The 18,746-nt window shown below is 43.6% G+C and overlaps 1 protein-coding gene across 1 annotated transcript in view; it reads left to right on the top strand.

The window, feature by feature from the left end:
- The window catches only part of LOC136648466 (vitellogenin-2-like), a 38,583-nt gene extending 21,037 nt beyond the window's left edge, over positions 1-17,546 (top strand). Inside the window, exons 21-31 of the mRNA XM_066624579.1 lie at positions 1,779-1,932; positions 3,123-3,268; positions 5,962-6,174; positions 7,352-7,494; positions 8,385-8,523; positions 10,819-10,954; positions 11,987-12,173; positions 13,437-13,531; positions 14,822-14,919; positions 15,026-15,185; positions 17,521-17,546. Of these exons, the coding sequence (XP_066480676.1) occupies positions 1,779-1,932; positions 3,123-3,268; positions 5,962-6,174; positions 7,352-7,494; positions 8,385-8,523; positions 10,819-10,954; positions 11,987-12,173; positions 13,437-13,531; positions 14,822-14,919; positions 15,026-15,185; positions 17,521-17,546 (1,497 nt within the window). The remainder of the gene's footprint in view (positions 1-1,778; positions 1,933-3,122; positions 3,269-5,961; positions 6,175-7,351; positions 7,495-8,384; positions 8,524-10,818; positions 10,955-11,986; positions 12,174-13,436; positions 13,532-14,821; positions 14,920-15,025; positions 15,186-17,520) is intronic.
- The last annotated feature ends 1,200 nt before the right edge of the window (positions 17,547-18,746 follow it).

The raw sequence follows: 18,746 nt of genomic DNA on the forward strand, positions 1-18,746 counted from the left end.
CAGACCTTATGGTGAAAATCTGGATAATAAGTACAATTATTAAATTAATTTCAATGGGAAAAATTCTAGTCCATTCGAAAGCCATTCCAAGCTCATCCCAAAATGCATGTAAATGCCTAATAATATAAGGAAAAAGTTGTGTGACACAGTGAAATAGAATAAAAGCCCAATTCTATCTCCCTCCCCCCACTGGTGCCGCGATGCCAAAAATGGGTATGCTGTATCCAACTTGTGTGTGTGTGAATTCCCTTACCCCTGCACAAGCCTCCTGCTCCACAGTGGGTTCTCCTCAGACCTGTGCTAGTAATTTCGCTGGTGCAAGTCCAAGGAGAGAAAGGGGTCGGGGAGGCTGCTGAGAGAGGAGATAGGATCTCCTGCCCCCGTCTCTACCCCATGACTGTCATAATACTCCCTTCCATATAGTTGGCTATGCATAACTTAGCAGTGGTGAACCTCCCCAGCCCTGTACCCCTGGGCAAAGGTCCATGATGACACCTCCCGCAGGATGCTGCTCCCCCCCATGTGCAAATCCATTCCCATCATAAGAACATAAGAACAGCCCCACTGGATCAGGCCATAGGCCCATCTAGTCCAGCTTCCTGTATCTCATAGTGGCCCACCAAATGCCCCAGGGAGCACACCAGATAGCAAGAGACCTACATCCTGGTGCCCTCCCTGGCATCTGGCATTCTGACATAGCCCATTTCTAAAATCAGGAGGTTGCACATACACATCATGGCTTGTACCCCATAATGGATTTTTCCTCCAGAAACTTGTCCAATCCCCTTTTAAAGGCGTCCAGGCCAGATGCCGTCACCACATCCTGTGGCAAGGAGTTCCACAGACCAACCACACGCTGAGTAAAGAAATATTTTCTTTTGTCTGTCCTAACCCGCCCAACACTCAATTTTAGTGGATGTCCCCTGGTTCTGGTATTATGTGAGAGTGTAAAGAGCATCTCCCTATCCACTCTGTCCATCCCCTGCATAATTTTGTATGTCTCAATCATGTCCCCCCTCAGGCGTCTCTTTTCTAGGCTGAAGAGGCCCAAACGCCGTAGCCTTTCCTCATAAGGAAGGTGCCCCAGCCCAGTAATCATCTTAGTCGCTCTCTTTTGCACCTTTTCCATTTCCACTATGTCTTTTTTGAGATGCGGCGACCAGAACTGGACACAATACTCCAGGTGTGGCCTTACCATCGATTTGTACAACGGCATTATAATATTAGCCGTTTTGTTCTCAATATCCTTCCTAATGATCCCAAGCATAGAATTGGCCTTCTTCACTGCCGCCGCACATTGGGTCGACACTTTCATCAACCTGTGAAATATCCTCGTACGACTCCAGGACACACCAGGGAAGCCTGCGGAAGCTTCCCCAGGCTCTTCAACTGTGCTTCTGGCAAACCATGTTTCTGACTATGTCGGGAGCCTCACTGAGGCTTCCATGCAGTCCTAGAGGTGTGTGAGGCTCCACACCCCGGGCATTTGCCCCTTTCACTGAATGGCAGGTCTGCCACTGTAACTTAGGCTTAAATAACATGTAGCACATAGGCATGTAGCACATAGCAAGGAGAAACCCAAGAGAATAAAAAATGCAGTGCAGTTGTGTGTGCACACACCTGTATATGTAGACAGGTAAATCAGATTATATATTTACACCTGGGTGCTGGAAAAAGTGCTTTGTTTGAATTGCTCAGAATGTCTTTGCTCAGGGAAATTTTTTCTTATTTTTTGAAATTTTGTCTACTGTTAATCTTTTCAATGCCGTCGCTACCAGGAAGGAGGAAGAATATGTTTTGATGCCATTTATATCAAACTGTTGGGGTATCAGACTCAACTTACCATGAAATCATGCAGTGCTGCTATTTTCAGAAAAACATATCTACATACATTTGTGGAAGAACGTGACATCAGACTAGCTGTGAAACCAGGTATGGTATTTATTACAAGGCTGTTTGTAAACATACACATTAATTTTTCAGTTCCCAGTCCTTTTTCAAGCCCCTCCCTCCCTCCAAAATGCTGTCTTTGTTTGGGCCCTTCACAACCATGTCCTACAAGACTCCCCTTGTCCTTCTCTATTTCCCTGCCCTTGCACCCATTCTGTTCTGCTGTCCAGGGCGGTCTGGCCTCAAGCCTACTGATGAAGAGTAGTATCAAGTGCTGAATAAAAGAATAATTGTGGCTAAGATGATGAACTGTCATGAGCACACCAGGCAGCTTTAGGCAGCTCTCAGCCTCAACTGTAGTGTGGGTATTATACTTACCTGACAGGGTTTCTATAAGGACAACAGCAAAATAATGCAAGTGAAGCACTTTGCACAGTCTCTAGTAAGCTCTATGTAAATATTCATTACTGAGTTTTATTTTTATTAGAGAGTTATGTATTCCTTTTAGCTGTCCTGTTGTGGTGAAAAGTGATGCTAGTTTTAACTAACTTTGACAGGAAGCATCATATACAATTGGATGCATTTCCAAGGAAATGTGTGCAGGTTTAGAGACACATTTTGTGCATTTTGCACATGCCACATTGATAGGGGAGATAAATCTGTTATAAGTTATAACAGATTTATCTCCCCTATCAACGTGGCATGTGCAAAATGCATAAAATGTATCTCTAAACCTGCATGCATTACATTATAACTTAGAACGTAAGAACCCGATAAACCATTATAACTGGGATAACTTAGACCCAGAATGGTCACCACAGCCCAGAGGGTGATTGCTACCCGTTGTTGTTCAGTCATTAAGTCATGTCTGACTCTTCGTGACCCCATGGACCACACAGCACTCCAGGCCTTCCTGTCTACCACTAACTTCTGGAGTTTGTCCAAATTCATGTTCATTGCCTCAGTGACACTATCTAACCATTTCATCCTCTTCCATCCCCTTCTCCTTTTCTAAAGAGGCCTCCCTTCTCATGAGATGACTGAAGTATTTAAGCTTCAGCTTCAGCATCTGTCCTTCCAATGAACAGTCAGGGTTGATTTCTTGTAGGATTGAATGATTTGATCTCCTTGCAGTCCAGGGGACTCTCAAAAGTCTTCTCCAACACCAGTTTGCTACCCATCATTTAGGAATTAAAGACTTAATACATGCATGGGGTTTTCAACCCATATAGAAGCTGCTGGAATGAAAATACAGTTGGAAATTCAAGGAGGTGTAGATTCAAAAGCAACCTGGCTGGGACGCTCTGAAGAAGAGTCAGATGAGGATCAAGTGACTAACAAGAGGAAGACGAAAGAGAAGTTTGGACAACTTGAACAAGTATGTATGGTCTGCAGTGAAGACAATAAAGAGTGCGTGAGAAGAGGAGAAATGAATGAAAAGGTGGAAAGACACCTTCAAAACATCCTTTTCTTATTATAAGGAAAGCACCCAGCTCCACAACTGTGTGGTGACACATACATATTCATGAATTATTATCACAAATTTAATGTGGGAGTACTTAAACACGTAATACTTTTCTATTAACATCTTTAGCAGTCAGTCATCAAGCCTTTTTCAGACATTCATGCACAGGCCCAGCCTACTACTTGTGTTCATTAGGGTGCAATCCTATCCTGCGCTGGAACAGGCAAGCCAAGATGCTTGTGCTGTATCCAGTACAGGACAGGAGCCCAAAAGTGGCTCAGCAGGAGGTAAGGGGAAACTTTTCCCCTTACCTCAGGGTAAAGCACCCTGGCCCCTATGGGTCTCCTCTGACTTGCGCCACCCCACCCGCCCCTGAGGCTGCCCTAAGACTCCTTCCACCACCACCTGCATACAGTGTATCCTTGAAGGACTTTCTTCATGAGACTGGGAACTCTGCAAAGACATGGTCCCCTTTTGCATGCAGAGTCCTCCGAATGTACAGGGTAGGGATTCCCTACAGATGTTTCTATGCAGTGCTTTTCATTGGTGGTACTTCAACAGTATGGCAAGTGGTACTTGGGACCCACTGCAGCTGTGACTGTGGGGCACTGCCCTGTTTGGTTCCACGCAGCTGGAAGTGAAGACATCTGTGGCAGAGTTGCACCAGTGGGCAAGAATTGATTGTGCCACTGCCTGATCCTTCAAAAGAGGCACAGTTTGGAGAATAAGGGTACAGAATGAAGCCCCAACTGTGGGGCATGCTGCCCTCTCCTGCACACAGCTGCCATTGCTGGTGGCAATCAAGGTACCTGCAAGAGGTGGTATTTTGAGAAGATGGTACTGCCCCCCCAAATTTTTAAGTTCTGGTCTAGTGAATGCATGTAGGGGAAGGGGCGGAGACTGCTGCTGCCATGCCAGGGATGGGAAAACCCAGTGTGGCTTGACTTGAGTCACCGAATCACTGCCCCCCATAACTCAACTTGAAAAAGACTCATAACAGAGCCACCCTTTAGTGACTCGAGTTGAGTCGCCCCTCTCCTTTAAAAAGTGGAAAAAATGGGTTTGCTGCCAGGGAGTGTGTGCGTGTGCTCTCTTTGAACACTCCCTTGCTGTCCCTACCTGCCTGTAAAGGGGGCAGGAGGGGTGGGAGAGGTGGTGAGAGAACTGAGAGAGATGCAGCGAGAGGGAGGAGGAGGGTCATGAGCAGCAGCTGGGAGGCTTACCAGGACCATAAATATGCTTAGGATCCTAGAACCCTAGAATCTGTAAACTAGACTTACACCATCTTTTGAAACCAATTACAAGGAAGTAGGTCTCCTTGACTTCAACAGAACTTCCTTCTGTGTAAATGATGGTCCAGTCATATCCATCACCAGCCCATAACACACAATGTCCTTGATGGAGTGTGCACTGCATGCTATGGCGGGGGGAGGGGCAACCAGACAGCCCAGGAGAGGTAAGTAAAAATATTACCCTATATGCTGCCTGGATTCTGATGGATCTCCTCATTCCTGAGCCAGCTTTTTAGCTGGTGTATATCCAAGGAGACTCCTGGATGTGGGTCTGGGTCAGGATAGGGGGTAGGATCTTAGCATATGCAACTCCCACCAAGATCCTATTTTTCCCACCCATGGCTTGGCCCAATTCCTGCCCTGAGCTGCCCACAATCCTCCCCCGAACCACTCCTGCTGCTGAACTACTTTCCCCAGTGAATGACAGGGGAGGTTCTGCAGGCCGGTGTTTCCCTTGTGTGGTCTCCCACCATTTGCACTGTTGTACCTGGCTGGCAGAATATCAGAGTTAATTCACTCCATCATTCTGGGCCTTATGGTGGCGTATCTTGAGATATGCTACTGCAGTGTTTCTCAAACTGTGGGTCGTGAGCCAATTTCAGGTGGGTCCCCATTCATTTCAATATTTCATTTTCAATCTGTTAGACTTGATGCTACCATGGTGTGTGACTACATCTGGGGAAATGTTACAGACCTGAACTTTTCACAGACTACTGTGTGTATTCTTTCAACAATGGTAGTAAATGGGACTTACTCCTGGGTAAGTGTGGGTAGGATTGCAGCCTAGATAATTAAAACTTTTCCTGCTCGATGATGTCACTTCCAGTCATGACATCACTTCCGGTGTGTCCCGACAGATTCTCATTCTGGTCCCAGTGCTAAATGTGTGAGAACCACTGTGCTACTGTGTAGCTAAGATAGGATTAGAGAGAGATTGGAAGACTTGATTTGTGGTCTTTATATGGCTCAGTCTTGACTTTAAGCCTATGACTCGTCATTTTAAAATATTTGTAGTTTATTAACTATTACTAATGTCCAGCCTGCTACTTGAACTATCTTGCCTTATACACTTTAATTTCAGCCAGTGTTTGGATAAGTTATGACACTTTATAAGGTTTGCTATACTGAGCCTAAATGTTTGATCTTGTATGTAGACTTCCACAGAAACACTTGCAGAAAGCATAGTCATCCACACAAGTTAATCAAATATATTTTGTTAATGAATATGCTTTCTGCAAGTGTTTCCATGAAAATCCACAGAAATATACCATTCATTTTTTTATTGTGAAGGGTTTTTTCTCCCCATAACTTTAGTGTGGATTCATGAGAAAGAGTAAACCAACAGGGCTGGTTGCTGTTCTCAGTACCATCCGTGATGATGAGAAACTCACAAGGTTCCGTCTTGCTCTGCGTGCTGATTTACACTCTTCCAAGCCTTCAATACAAGTGGTCGTGTCAGATTTCATAGGATCCCGCAGAATGAAACTCTGCGCTGATGTTTCCATTCTTGATTCTCAGAGGGCAAAGGTAAGAGGCAACCATGTTATTGAAGGCACAGTATCTTTTAGATACATGGTACACCAATAAGTTAATTTATTTTAAAACAAACACCTCTATGTTCTTTTCAACCATGCTGTTTGGATGGGATGATTTAGAAGTAGATGCTAAAGAGTACACTATCTGTGCATTGCTGTACACAGATACAGCACAAGAGTACTCCTTTTACACAAATTACTAAACAAATCCAATTGCAATAAATAACTTTTAAATCAAGTGTGCACTGACTCATTGCTTGTTTTAAAGATATGGACTGTGCTTACAGTCAGTGATCAGAGTGATATTCCTTCTATTCAGATTAATTGGTGATTTTAATGTAAACTTTTCTACCAGTTTGGCAGACTCTTTTCTCCTTGTAAGTGCTAGTTTCTGCATATTTATTGAATACTGAATTGCAGCAGTAATCCAAGTCGTAGCTTGGTTGCCATTTCAACCACATGTAATTCATTCAATTTGGTCTAGCAAAGTAATGAACCCAGTCATTTCTGAGTTTGGCACTGGGTCACATACAGTACAACAGCTGCTTCCCTCTGATACAACCTAATGCCACTCTAGGAATATTTGCGTGAAGCGTAGAGGCACACAAGGGTAGAGGCAAACCTGGCTTCCTCCCACCTGGCTGGACATGGTTCATTTTGGAAGGAACCACATTGCTACCCTGCTCATGTGTTTTCCTCATGCAAAACTTTCTGGAGTACCAGAGGATGGAGCTATAGAATAAAGTATGTTAGCAAGATTTTGCTTGTAGTGCACATACACCAAAGTCCATGGGGTGGGGGTGGGGGGAAAGCTTATTTCAACTGCAGACTGCCTCTTTACCCCTTCTCATGGGATGCCAATTTGGTGATGACTTTTACTGTGGGGAAGCGTGCAGGCATTCTGCATGAGCAGATTCAACAGGACTTGAGTGAGAGAAAGCTGCAATGGCGGTGCAATTGATACAAAGTGTGACTTAACTTTCATAGACTGCAGTGGTATTTATTTAGCTTTCTGTAGAAAAAAGAACTGCTACCCAGGAAAGGTGTTAGCTCAGGACTAGAGTTCAGAACTGAAATTCCTGATGATGGCAAAGGTAGTAGGAGACAGTAGTAACTGCAGTGTACCTCCTTTGAATTTAACTCATCGAGGTCTATTTTTTTCTTCACAGGGTGCTCTAAAATGGGGTCAGAATTGCCAGGATTACAAGATTGCAACGCAAGTTGCATATGGGCAATATGGTGATCATCCAGCTATGCAAATCAAGCTTGAATGGGCCAAAATTCCTTCAGCAGTACAAGCAGCTGCAAGACGGTGAGAAACAACTGATTTTGAACTTTAAAAGTACTATACGTTAAACCTTTGCACAGAAATGAAGGACACAGCTATGTCTGCAAAGAGTTTGTTAGCAAGAAGAGACATATCTGTGGTCTTCTTACCCAGGCCAGATCAGTTGGATCAAAGCACTTCATATTTTGCCTTTCACTTGAAGGCTTTTTAGCATTCCTTGTCTGAAGAGCACAGAATTTAACCCATCACCAGTAGTTGGCATCCTTCAGTCTCGGAAGACTATGATATCGCACTCTGAATAGTGGTTCCAGAACAGTGTCCTCTCCAGTGCGCGAAGCCTGGGTAAGGTAGATATGGAGGATAGACTGTTACCCATGCAGCAAATCCCCCCTCTCCACATCGCTGAAATGGTCCAATGGAAAGGCAGAAGCCAGTACGGTTGATTCCAGCAGCGTCACAGGAGTTGCCAGAACGTGACTGTGTTCAGCCATGAACTGCCTCAGGGACTCCGGCTCCGGATTTTGCCTCAAGGTTGACTCCTGAAGCCTTTTCCATAACTGGATGTAGCCACAAGACAGTGGAGGTTTGGGATCAGAGTTTTCCTTCTCTCAGATGAGCTGCCTTCCCAGGCTAAAGAGTCCCATCTACCCGATGGCTGTTTAGTCACCTCTTACGACAAGTACAGCCAAACTGAGGGCCTATTCTTATCCCCAAACCCTAGGTGTTAACAGCAGTAACTGTTACCCTACAGATGCCTGATCTCGGAAGCTAAGCAGGGTCAGGCCTGGTTAGTACTTGGGTGGGAGACCACCTGGGAATACCTGGTGCTGTAGGCTTATACCATAGTCTTTCAAGACTGAAGGTTGCCAACCCATCACCAGGATTAATTATAACATTGTTTCCCTTTCCTCCAGGCTTGTCATGTTTATTCCCGATACTGCCTATATGCTTGGATTTGTCCAAAAGGAACAGAAGAATCCTCCTCAAGAGGCCTCTGTAGTTGTGGCTCTCACATCTCCACAAAGCTGTGATCTAGTTCTCAGGCTACCTAATGTAAATATCTCAGTTTAAGACTTTTTGAGGTTTTTGAATGGTTCTTCTATAACTATTATTGCTAGCAGTAGTATTTGTATACTGCTTTTCAACAACAACAAAATTTCTCAAAGCAGTTTCTGTAGCAAAATGAGCAAGAAGACAGTTCCTTGTCTCAGAGGGGCTCACAATCCAGACACCCACTATAGCTACTGGGAGGGATGCTCTGTTGGGATGAATAAAGACAGATGCTCTATTTCTGCTAAAGGTAAAAGAGTTACCACTTTAAAAGGAGTCTCTTTGCCCAGTTAGCTGGGGTTCCAATTCAACTAAAGTTAGTCATACAAGTCTCATTGAAATAAACGAGACTTAAGTTAGTCATAATGAACTTGTGGACACATTGGAATTAAGTGCAACAAATGTTAGCTGACCAAGGGCACAATCCTATCCAATTTTCTGGTGCTGATGCAGCTGCAATTCAGCCTTGGAGTAAACAAACAAAATTCCCTTACCTTGAGGAAGCCTCCGTGTTGCTTTCCCCCCCCCACCCCCCACAGAATGCAGTGTGCACCCTGCTGGCATGGCTACATCAGTGCTGGAAAGTTGAATAGGACTTGGCCCCCAGGACTCTGTTGGGCCCTATGCACAACCACCATATTTTGTCCAAGTAAACTTACACGAGTAAACAAATTAACAAGTAAATTTGTGTCCCAAGGAAATGTTACTGACAATAATTCAAGAAAAACTATGTCATTCCTCCCACTCTGATAAAATACAGATCAGCAAGTAAAATATTGTACTGCCTTCCCATAGAAGGATTAGTTATGAGATCAATCTATATCTCTAAATCAGGGGTCTCCAAAGCCTGGCCCGAGGGCCAGATGCAGTCTGCAGCAAACCTCTATCTGGCACGTGGTCAACCTCTTGTCCCCTGAAAGCCTCTGGCCCACTCAACTGAACATGACCAGAACCGTGCTCTGATTGTGTCTGAAGGGTGTTCTGAGGGCCAGAGAAGTTGAATGAACGAGCCCATTCATTCATTTATTCACTCATCTAAGTTCCATCCCTAATTTATTTATTTAAATTTTATATTTAAATTTTTTTCCGGCCCTCAACACCATGCCAGATATTTGATGTGGCCCTCTGGTCAAAAAGTTTGGAGTCCCCTGCTCTAGATAATTCTTTCACAAATCTGGAAGGAACGCAATTGAGCAGCGATTTTCCACCTTTTTCATAGCACACTGCCAAGGCGCTAAAATTGTCAAGGCCATACCAACATTTTTTTTTTAAACAATTGACAAGATACACTGCATTGCCGGGGCAAGGGCTCACATGCCCCCATCACCCTACTAATAAATGACTCTCCCCCAAACTGCTGCAGCACACCTGCAGATCATTTATGGCACAGTAATGTGCCGCAGCACAGTGGCTGAAAATTGCTGCTATAGAGGGTGGACACAGGACCACAGGAAGACAGGAACTCTGATAAGAATTCATAGTGCGAATGAAGCCCATGTCCTCATTTTTCAGAGTTTATTCTGCCGTCAAAGAACATGATCAGGGACTAAAGAATTGGTCAAGGACTTGTTCAAGACTTGGTCAAGGACTTGTTCAAGACTTGGTCAAGGACTTTAGAATTGAAGAGTGTGGGGGGGCGTCATGAACCAGTTCTTCTGAGCACCTCCCCCCCCCACCATTAACTACTCTTTAGAAGTGAAACCTGAATAGGGCAAACCTGTTTGCCTTTCATATGGTATGATGGATCATGCTACAGTGCAGATTGCCCATAAAGGGACTACCGCACCATGATATGTGGAGTATGTTCATTCTCATTTGAGATGGAGAGGATCGGTTGTGGCCCCACATATCACTGCCATTTTTCTATCTTAAAAGTGACATCTGTTGCTACTTTAAGGGAAGCAAACTGCAGCAGTATATGGAGTCTAGTGACATTCCTTCTTTCTCTTGGCAGTTCTTTTCCGATGGGGGGGGGAATGGACCCATTTCACAATGAAAAAGCAATTTTGTTTCTTGAGCTTTCAGAGACAAATTCGTGCAATCTGAACTGTGATATTTCACTGTAAAATCAATTCTAACAAAACTTTGACTTAGCTCACTTTGACAAAAGGCATGCCATACTTTTAAGAACTGCGTGATAAGCAGAAATGTAATGGGTGAACTATTCCCCCCTGTACTGAATTTGACTGCAGTTACTTGATTAAAATCTACATAGTTCTTCCTGACCAGGTTTACTATCTGTGTTTTTTCACTTTGCAGTCAGGCTATTTTACACATATTTTGATTTTTTTTTTCTAGATCACAGTTTATGACACAGACGTGATGCTCCCTTTTACACTCCCTGTAGGCCAACATTCAGAAGCATCTGCAATGCCGCCCCATGCCTGGAGTTTCATCTCTCATGTGCCACCCTCCGTTCTTGAGAATCTGAAAGGTTAGTCACTTCATCCAGGTAGCTACTTTCCCGATTCCAGCAATCTACATGGATTTTAGCTGGTATGTTGAAAACTGCTTGAAACGCATGGCAATGTGCTACACACAAATACGAGGTCACTAAGGGCCCAGTTCTATCCAACTTTCCAATACCAATGCAGCAGCAATGCAGCCTTGAGATAAGGGAGCATTTGTTCCCAAACCTTGAGGAGGACTCCACGACTACCACCCCACTGCAGGATGCAGTGAACACCCCATTGGCACGGCTGCATCAGCACTGGAAACCTGGGTAGGATTGGGTCCTAAGTCTGGAAATGGGGCTGGGTGGTTAATACAACTGATAAACACATTTCTACAGTGGCCTATGCATGGTTGCACAAACACTGACTTACTCTCAGTGACTGGTGTAAGTGAACTTTAATCTTTATACTATATAGTCAGGTTGCACCTTACACAGGGATTTGGTCCTGCAGTCGGTGCGTATGGCGAAAATCACATTCACTCAAAATTACATTGAAAATCCCTTAAAACCAAAATATACATACTGTGGGCCCAATCCTGTCCAACTTTCCAGCACCGATGCAGCCACAATGCAGCCCCAAAGTAAAGGAACAAATGTGACTGCCCCCCCCAACTGCAAGATGCAGCACACATCTCACTGGCATGGCTGCACTGGCCCTGGAAAATTGGATACGATTGGGCCCTAAGTCTTTAAAATGCCATGCAGATCTGAGAACAAATGAGGGAACAGCAGATTCATTCTCCAGTGTCACTCAGGGTATGCACTCATTGAGTGGTATGATGGTTGGAATTGCCAGCACAATGTAAATTGTTCTCTTTTGTTGTTTCTCTTTTGTCTTTTGCTGAGCATGAATATTTGAATTCAGGCAAGTGAAATGTGTGTATGATGTGACCTGACTGTATATATACAGTTCTGAAAATTGGCTGGGAAAAAAATATTGAAAGAATTTCTGTGATTAGAATAGTGATCTTCAAACACGGAAAACGTTCACTAGTGTTATTTACTTTTCAGCTCGTTGTTTAGTATCCAAAGATACTGTCACAACTTTCAATGATGTTCGTTTTAACTATACAATGCCTGCAAACGGCTACCATATCTTGACCCAGGACTGTAGCTCGGAACTGAAGTTCCTGGTGATGGCAAAGAGTGCAGAAGAGCCCAACAAGGGAAAAACCATCCACATCATACTTACCAATCAGTAAGTAATTTATCGTGCAAAGTGGCCAGGTCGTTAATGAAAATTGGTAATATCAGTAGCTACATTAGTCATATTGGCAATACCACTACTAGCAACTATAGTTTTGCTAGTAACTATCCAAAGTTTTTATACAACATACAGCCCAATCCTATCCCCTAGCTTATGACAGTGGAACAGAGCTCTGCTGTTGTAAGAGCCATGTGGAAGAGCATGCAATGTGCCACCAGCAGCCATTTTGGAGGAGCTGACATAGCTGGCAACCTGTTCCAGAGCAAGTAAGCCAGCAGAGGGGGCAGACTGTGGTCAGGGAGGGAGCAGAACCATGCATTCCAGGGGAAGGACTGGGGCAGGGAGGAGTGGATCTGGCTGCAGTTTTGCACGCTGGATCTTATCCCCTTTCAGAAATCTCCCTGCCCCTTTCCTCTCCTCAGACATGCATCATCAAAATTGGTGGCATATGTCTGAGGAGAACCATAGGCCTCCCAAGAAATTTTTTTTTCCTTATGCCTTTGGGTCACCCCCCCCTCCATTATAGGATGCAGCACATGCAATTTTGGCATGGCTGCATCAGTGCTAGTGGTGGAGGACAGGATTAATCTGATAGTCAAATAACCTTCACAGTAGTTCTGTACCCAGTGGTTATTATTATCAGGAGTGTTGTTCAGTCTCGCTCAGGCCAGGTCACTGAAGGCCCATACCTACCAGACAGCCAACTGGCCAGACCAGTTTCTGAACCCTTAATAGCAGTCATAGTACTCAATACGGCAGCCATTTTCAACCACTGTGCCATGGTACATTGGTGTGCTGCGAGTGGTCCGCTGATGTGTCACAGGAATTTGGGGGAAAGTAATTTTATTAGTCGGGCCAGTGGGGGATGTGAGCTCCCCACTGGTAGTGTGGTGTACCTTTCAGTAGTTAAAAATCTGATGGTGTGCTTTGACAATTTTAGTGCCTTTAATCAGTAGGAACAAAAAAGGTTGAAAATGACTGCAATACAGCATTGGGAGCCAGGTGGGAGGCACCATGGAGACCCAGTGTAGGCCTTTGTCCCAAAGCCCCCACAACCTGGTGCCAACACTGATTGATTGATTTAATTAAATACATAATTAGTGGTGAAGGGAGATGGGGCAGGGCACTGTATTCACCATTTCAATATGAGCTAGTTATAAAGCAAATTCCCATCTTTGATATCTCTAATTTGCTAGGAAGTAGCACACAAATGCAAGATTGCCTGGGTTTAACCCATTTTTTCTTTGTTTAAAGTGAGATTGAGATGTATACTTCAAATGGACTTGTTAAACTGAGGGTTAATGGAACTGAAATTCCAACAGAGAATCTTCCATTCTCTTCAAGATCTGGTAGGTAACACAGCCTTACATTCTTTAAAGAAAAAAAGGCCTCCTTGACCCACCTGGGCTGTTGTGATGAATGCATGTGACTGCAGGAAACTGGCAGTGTACATAGGCAAGGCTCTTCTCATGGTCACCATGTGCTGATGTATTTAGGAGAATGAGGTCTCTGACATGAGCTGAAGTTTTGTTTTTATCTGTAACATGGATTAATCTGTAAAGGGGTTGATTTAAGGCCATAATCAGCAACTAGTTTTACTGGAAGAACACTTAGGGATAGTGTACTAGGGTGCAACATCCACCACAACATTCACAAATGGACTGCGTTTTTGGCCACAGCCACGGCTTCCAATGCAAACTGTTCTGTGTTGGCAATGTACCCTCAGGAAGTCTGATTTGGTGTTGTGGCTCATCTGTGAAACCCACCAGTATAGCAGCACCAGCAACAATACAACCCATAAAATTGCACTGTTGCTGCCTTCTTCCATTCTTCCTATCTGTTGCTGGACTCCCTCTTTCCCTCCTTGCAAATGATGCAAGGGCCTTTGAAGAAGCCCATTCTCCAATGTGTGTGAAATGAGAGAAGATGACAGAGCACCCTGTCATTATTTCTTCTCCTTCAGTGCTGCAAGTGGGCAGAGGTTGGAGTGTTCAGAGAGACCACTCCTTTTTTCCTTCTGAGCTATCTGGGAGGAAAAGGCCTGTGATATCTGACTGCTCCTGACTCACCAGTAGGTGTTGAGATAGGAGTATCCAGACTACCACCTTGTTAACTTTCTGGAAGGATTTGGCAAGGGGCAGTGTGCATACTTATGGAAACACACACACACATCTGGGAGGGAGGAGCACCCAACACAGGGCTTTGTCCAATGAACTCCATAGACTTGGCACTGGGGCTGCCCTAATGTACAGGCTGACTAATGTACAGGTGGTTGTAGTTAAGGTGCTGAACTGGTTGCTGTTTTAATCACTCTCAGACATTATTCCAATGTCTATTTAGTTCAACCTTTATACCTCAAACATGGCAGAGAAAAAATTACACCTCTTAAGATTATTTTCATATGAATAGCAACAGTCTTTCAACTGCAAATAACTGTCTCTGGTATTTATTTAGATTTTTTATGACACTTTTCTCCCAGTAACAGCACTCAAGGTGGCTTACAACATTTAAAAACAATAACAATAAAAATATTTTTAATATTTTTAATTGGTAGAGGGAAATAACTAATGGTGACAACTTGCATTGGGACATTATACCCCAAACTTTTTACAAAATGTAATTTTGCTATCTGATTACAGACGTGTATATTCTTATTGTCCGTGAGAAGGATGGATTGTTGTTGAAAGCCGCAGAAGCTGGCATTGATAAACTCTACTATGATGGGCATATTCTTGAGGTATTCTTTGCTCTGCTATGATACTCCCAGTTTTGATTTTTTTTTTTTTTTAAATAGGAAGGTGTGTGGACACCTATACATTGATTTTTATCATGTTTTCACACAGATCAAAGTAGCTTTCTGGATGAATGGAAAAACCTGTGGAATCTGTGGAAGGAACGATGCTGAATATGAACAGGAATATAAGATGCCCAGTGGATATGTAGCAAAAGATGCAATGAGCTTTGTTCAGTCTTGGACTCTTTCAGAAGATGCTTACAATACAGGTGAACAAAATGTTCATATGTATATATATTTGTGTGCACACATAAATTTTTTTTGTTTACAATTGCAGTTTAACTGATAATAACTTTAAAGAAACACTGCACAAAAACTGGGTCCAGAAATTTCAGTGAGTGTAACCCTGCTCCAAATCCTGGAGCAACATTATTTTATTTTCTAGGATTGTTAGGAATGCAGGACTTTGCACATCATCTATCAATATACTGCTTAAAGACAAGTTTCTCAAAGCGGTTCACATAAGAAAGGTATAAGATGATTTCGTCTTGAGTACACTTCTGTACTGCAGCGAGTCATGGACTCTTCGCTTACAACAGGAGAAGAAGCTGAACGCTTTCCACATGCGCTGCCTCTGACGCATCCTCGGTATCACCTGGCAGGACAAAGTTCCAAACAACACAGTCCTGGGACGAGCTTGAATCCCCAGCGTGTATACACTGCTGAAACAGAGTCGCCTGTGTTGGCTTGGTCATGTCGTGAGAATGGGCGAGGGTCGGATCCCAAAGGATCTCCTCTATGGAGAACTTGTGCAGGGAAAGCGCCCTATGGGTAGACCACAGCTGCGCCACAAGGATATCTGCAAGAGGGATCTGAAAGCCTTAGGAATGAACCTCAACAGATGGGAAACCTTGGCCTCTGAGCGTTCTGTTTGAAGGCAGACTGTGCAGCATGGCCTTTCCCAGTTTGAAGTGACACTTGGCCAACAGACTGAGGCAAAGAAGAAAGGCCCATAGCCAGGGAGACAGACCAGGGACACACTATACTTGCTCCCAGTGTGGAAGGGATTGTCACTCCCAAATCGCCTTTTCAGCCACATTAGACGGTGTGCCAGAACCACCATTCAGAGTGCAATACCATAGTCTTTCAAGACTGAAGGTTGCCAACAAGATTATTTCCTGTCCCAATCTGGACTAGATGAGCCTATGGCCTGATCCAGTGTAGGCTGTTCTAATTTGACTATGAAGGGAAAGTGGAAGCAAGGATGAACAGGGGAAGATATTCAATTACTTCATGTTTACAACTTCAGCTCAGTTACAATAGGATGTGAGGACTTTGTAGATAGTCACTCCCAATAGAATGAGGTCAATAATGTCAATGGTGACAAGAGGTAATGAATGTTTTAAAATGTATGTACAGTATTTGCAGAAAACTTCGACCAGTTCCTTAGAACAAGTCTTTTACATCAAACATAGCTTTCTTTCAAAACACATATTTGTTTCCCTTACATGTTAATACACTTCTTCTACAATGAATGTGAGATATGAAGCTGTTCTTAGCTTTCATTTTTGAATACAGTCTCTGTTATCAGCCATCTAGAGAAAATTGAATGTAGAGAGGGGTCTGTAAAAAACTGGGTTCAGGCAGCCAGACTTTGCTCTACAGACCAACACTTATAGGAGGCTCAGTTGTATACCAGGACTATTAAACTCTTTGGAACAGGAGTCATTCTTGGGGGATCTGTGACCAGCAGGCAGAAAATACTTTCTCCCCTTGGTGCAGGAGAAAAAGGGAAGGAAACTGAGATCAAGCAGCTGGTTGAGAACTAGGGATTGGAGGCTGAGAATAGTGAGATGTGGTTTATCTGAGGACCAAACATTTTCTCTCAAAATGATTGGCACATAGATAACAAGGGGTCACTTTGCAAGCAAAATTTGTCATGCTGCTCTAGGCCTGAAGGGGTAAGAAACAACAGCTATGACAGCTGTATAGTCTATTACTATTAAATCGATGCTACAACTACTGGAAAGCTTGTCTGTCCTCCCTCTGCTTTTTAAACTCACACAAACTCTGTTTTTTCGCACTGCCTTCAAGAAAATAAGAGGTAGAAATGAGGTGTTTTTAAAAAAAAAAATGAAAACCAACATAACCATAATTTTAAATTGAGTTCCAGATGCTATAGCATTCACATAAAAATTCAGGCAGTGCTACATATGACAGCATATCAAAATGAACTGCTGTATTGATATGATTATAGAATCACAGGTAGCCAGTATCTTCTCCCAAGATACATAGTTGCAGTGGGGAATGCCACTTAAGCCTTTGGAAAACTCTTGGACTCTTCATTCAGTGTGGGTTTTGAAGGTTATAGAAAAGTGTGTTTAAATGATAATTAGTTTTTCAGGGGGCTATGCTCACTGCAGTCCAGTTTGTTGTTGAACCTACCCAAGTGGCCTGATCTCCGTTTTAGAATAAAGCCTGTTTTACTCAAGGTGCACACTTCTAAAGTTGAGACTTTTAGAGCTGGGCACTCATGAGATTATTTAACAGAACAGATTTTAAAAGCATAAAAGTAACTGTTATATCTTTTCCCTTTTATTCCAGCTAAAGCACAAATAAGCCTCGACTAGAAGCTGGAGCACAACTGAGGTTCATGCACCGTGTAGTTTGATGTTACACACAAGGGAAATATGATCTCCAATGGTTTTTGTTTCTGAAGCAAACATCAAGCAAGATCATGGACAGAAAGATGAAATTGTTTCAAAGATTTAAAGTAGCATCATTTTCTTCATTTAATGACAATGAATTTCTGCTGTAATGATATATCTATGATAAAAAACTTTGAGACATTTAATAAAACATTACAGTACAGAAAACAGATTGGATGCAACAAAACTGCACATTATTACAGGCCTTTTGAAATAGCTATGATACAGATATAATGGATTCAGGCTTCATTGACTCTTGCAACTTAATACAGCATGAGGGAGGATGTGCCCAGTGATACGGTGCAACAGCAGGTTTCAGGTTCTAGTTTCTCAAATATTATTATCAGCTTTAAAAGGATTTATACCCTGCCTTTCCTTCACCAGAGCAGATGCCCAAGGCAGCTTTCAATTTCAAACTTTAAACACAAACACTACAATATATACAATAATAAGACAATAAATAAAAACAAAATAAGGGCATACAGAGGCATAGGGAACAGATAGATGACACATCACACACACAAGACGCACAACAGAGATGTTTTGAGCCCTTGCCGCAAAGCCTTGACGGAGGGGGCAGTTTTCCCAGTAGGGAATTTCATAGTTGTGGCACTGCTACAGAGAAGGCTCACCCCTGTTCTGTCATCCCTCTAACTCTGTTTAAAGGCGGAACTTGAAGGAGAGCCCTCTCAGATGACCTTACAGATTGGGCCGGAATGTATGGGAGAAGGCGGTCTCTTAGATAACCTGGACCCAAACTATGAAGGGCTTTACCAGCACCATGAAGGGCCTTACCAGTAAAGGTCAATACCAACACTTTGAATTGGGCCTTGAAACGAATGGGCAACCAGTGCAATCGCTGAAGCAGCAGTCCAACAGCCTGATCCTATGCTGCCTGGAGCACAGGGCTGCTGCAGCACCAAAAATAGCTGCCGCGGCGTCCTGAGTACTAACTGGGCAGCACTGGCAGCACCTTAGGAGACTTTCATCCCCATTTCCCAGGTAAGGCAAGTATCCCCACAATGGGGCTACTCAATTCTGCGGCAACCCTTGGGCTGCCGTAGAATCTAGAGCCTCTGTGTTGGGCCCATGGCCTGACACGGAGGCTCTGGATGCAGCAGA

The sequence above is a fragment of the Tiliqua scincoides genome, chromosome 4 (assembly GCF_035046505.1).
Source record: "Tiliqua scincoides isolate rTilSci1 chromosome 4, rTilSci1.hap2, whole genome shotgun sequence".
Lineage (NCBI taxonomy): Eukaryota > Metazoa > Chordata > Lepidosauria > Squamata > Scincidae > Tiliqua > Tiliqua scincoides.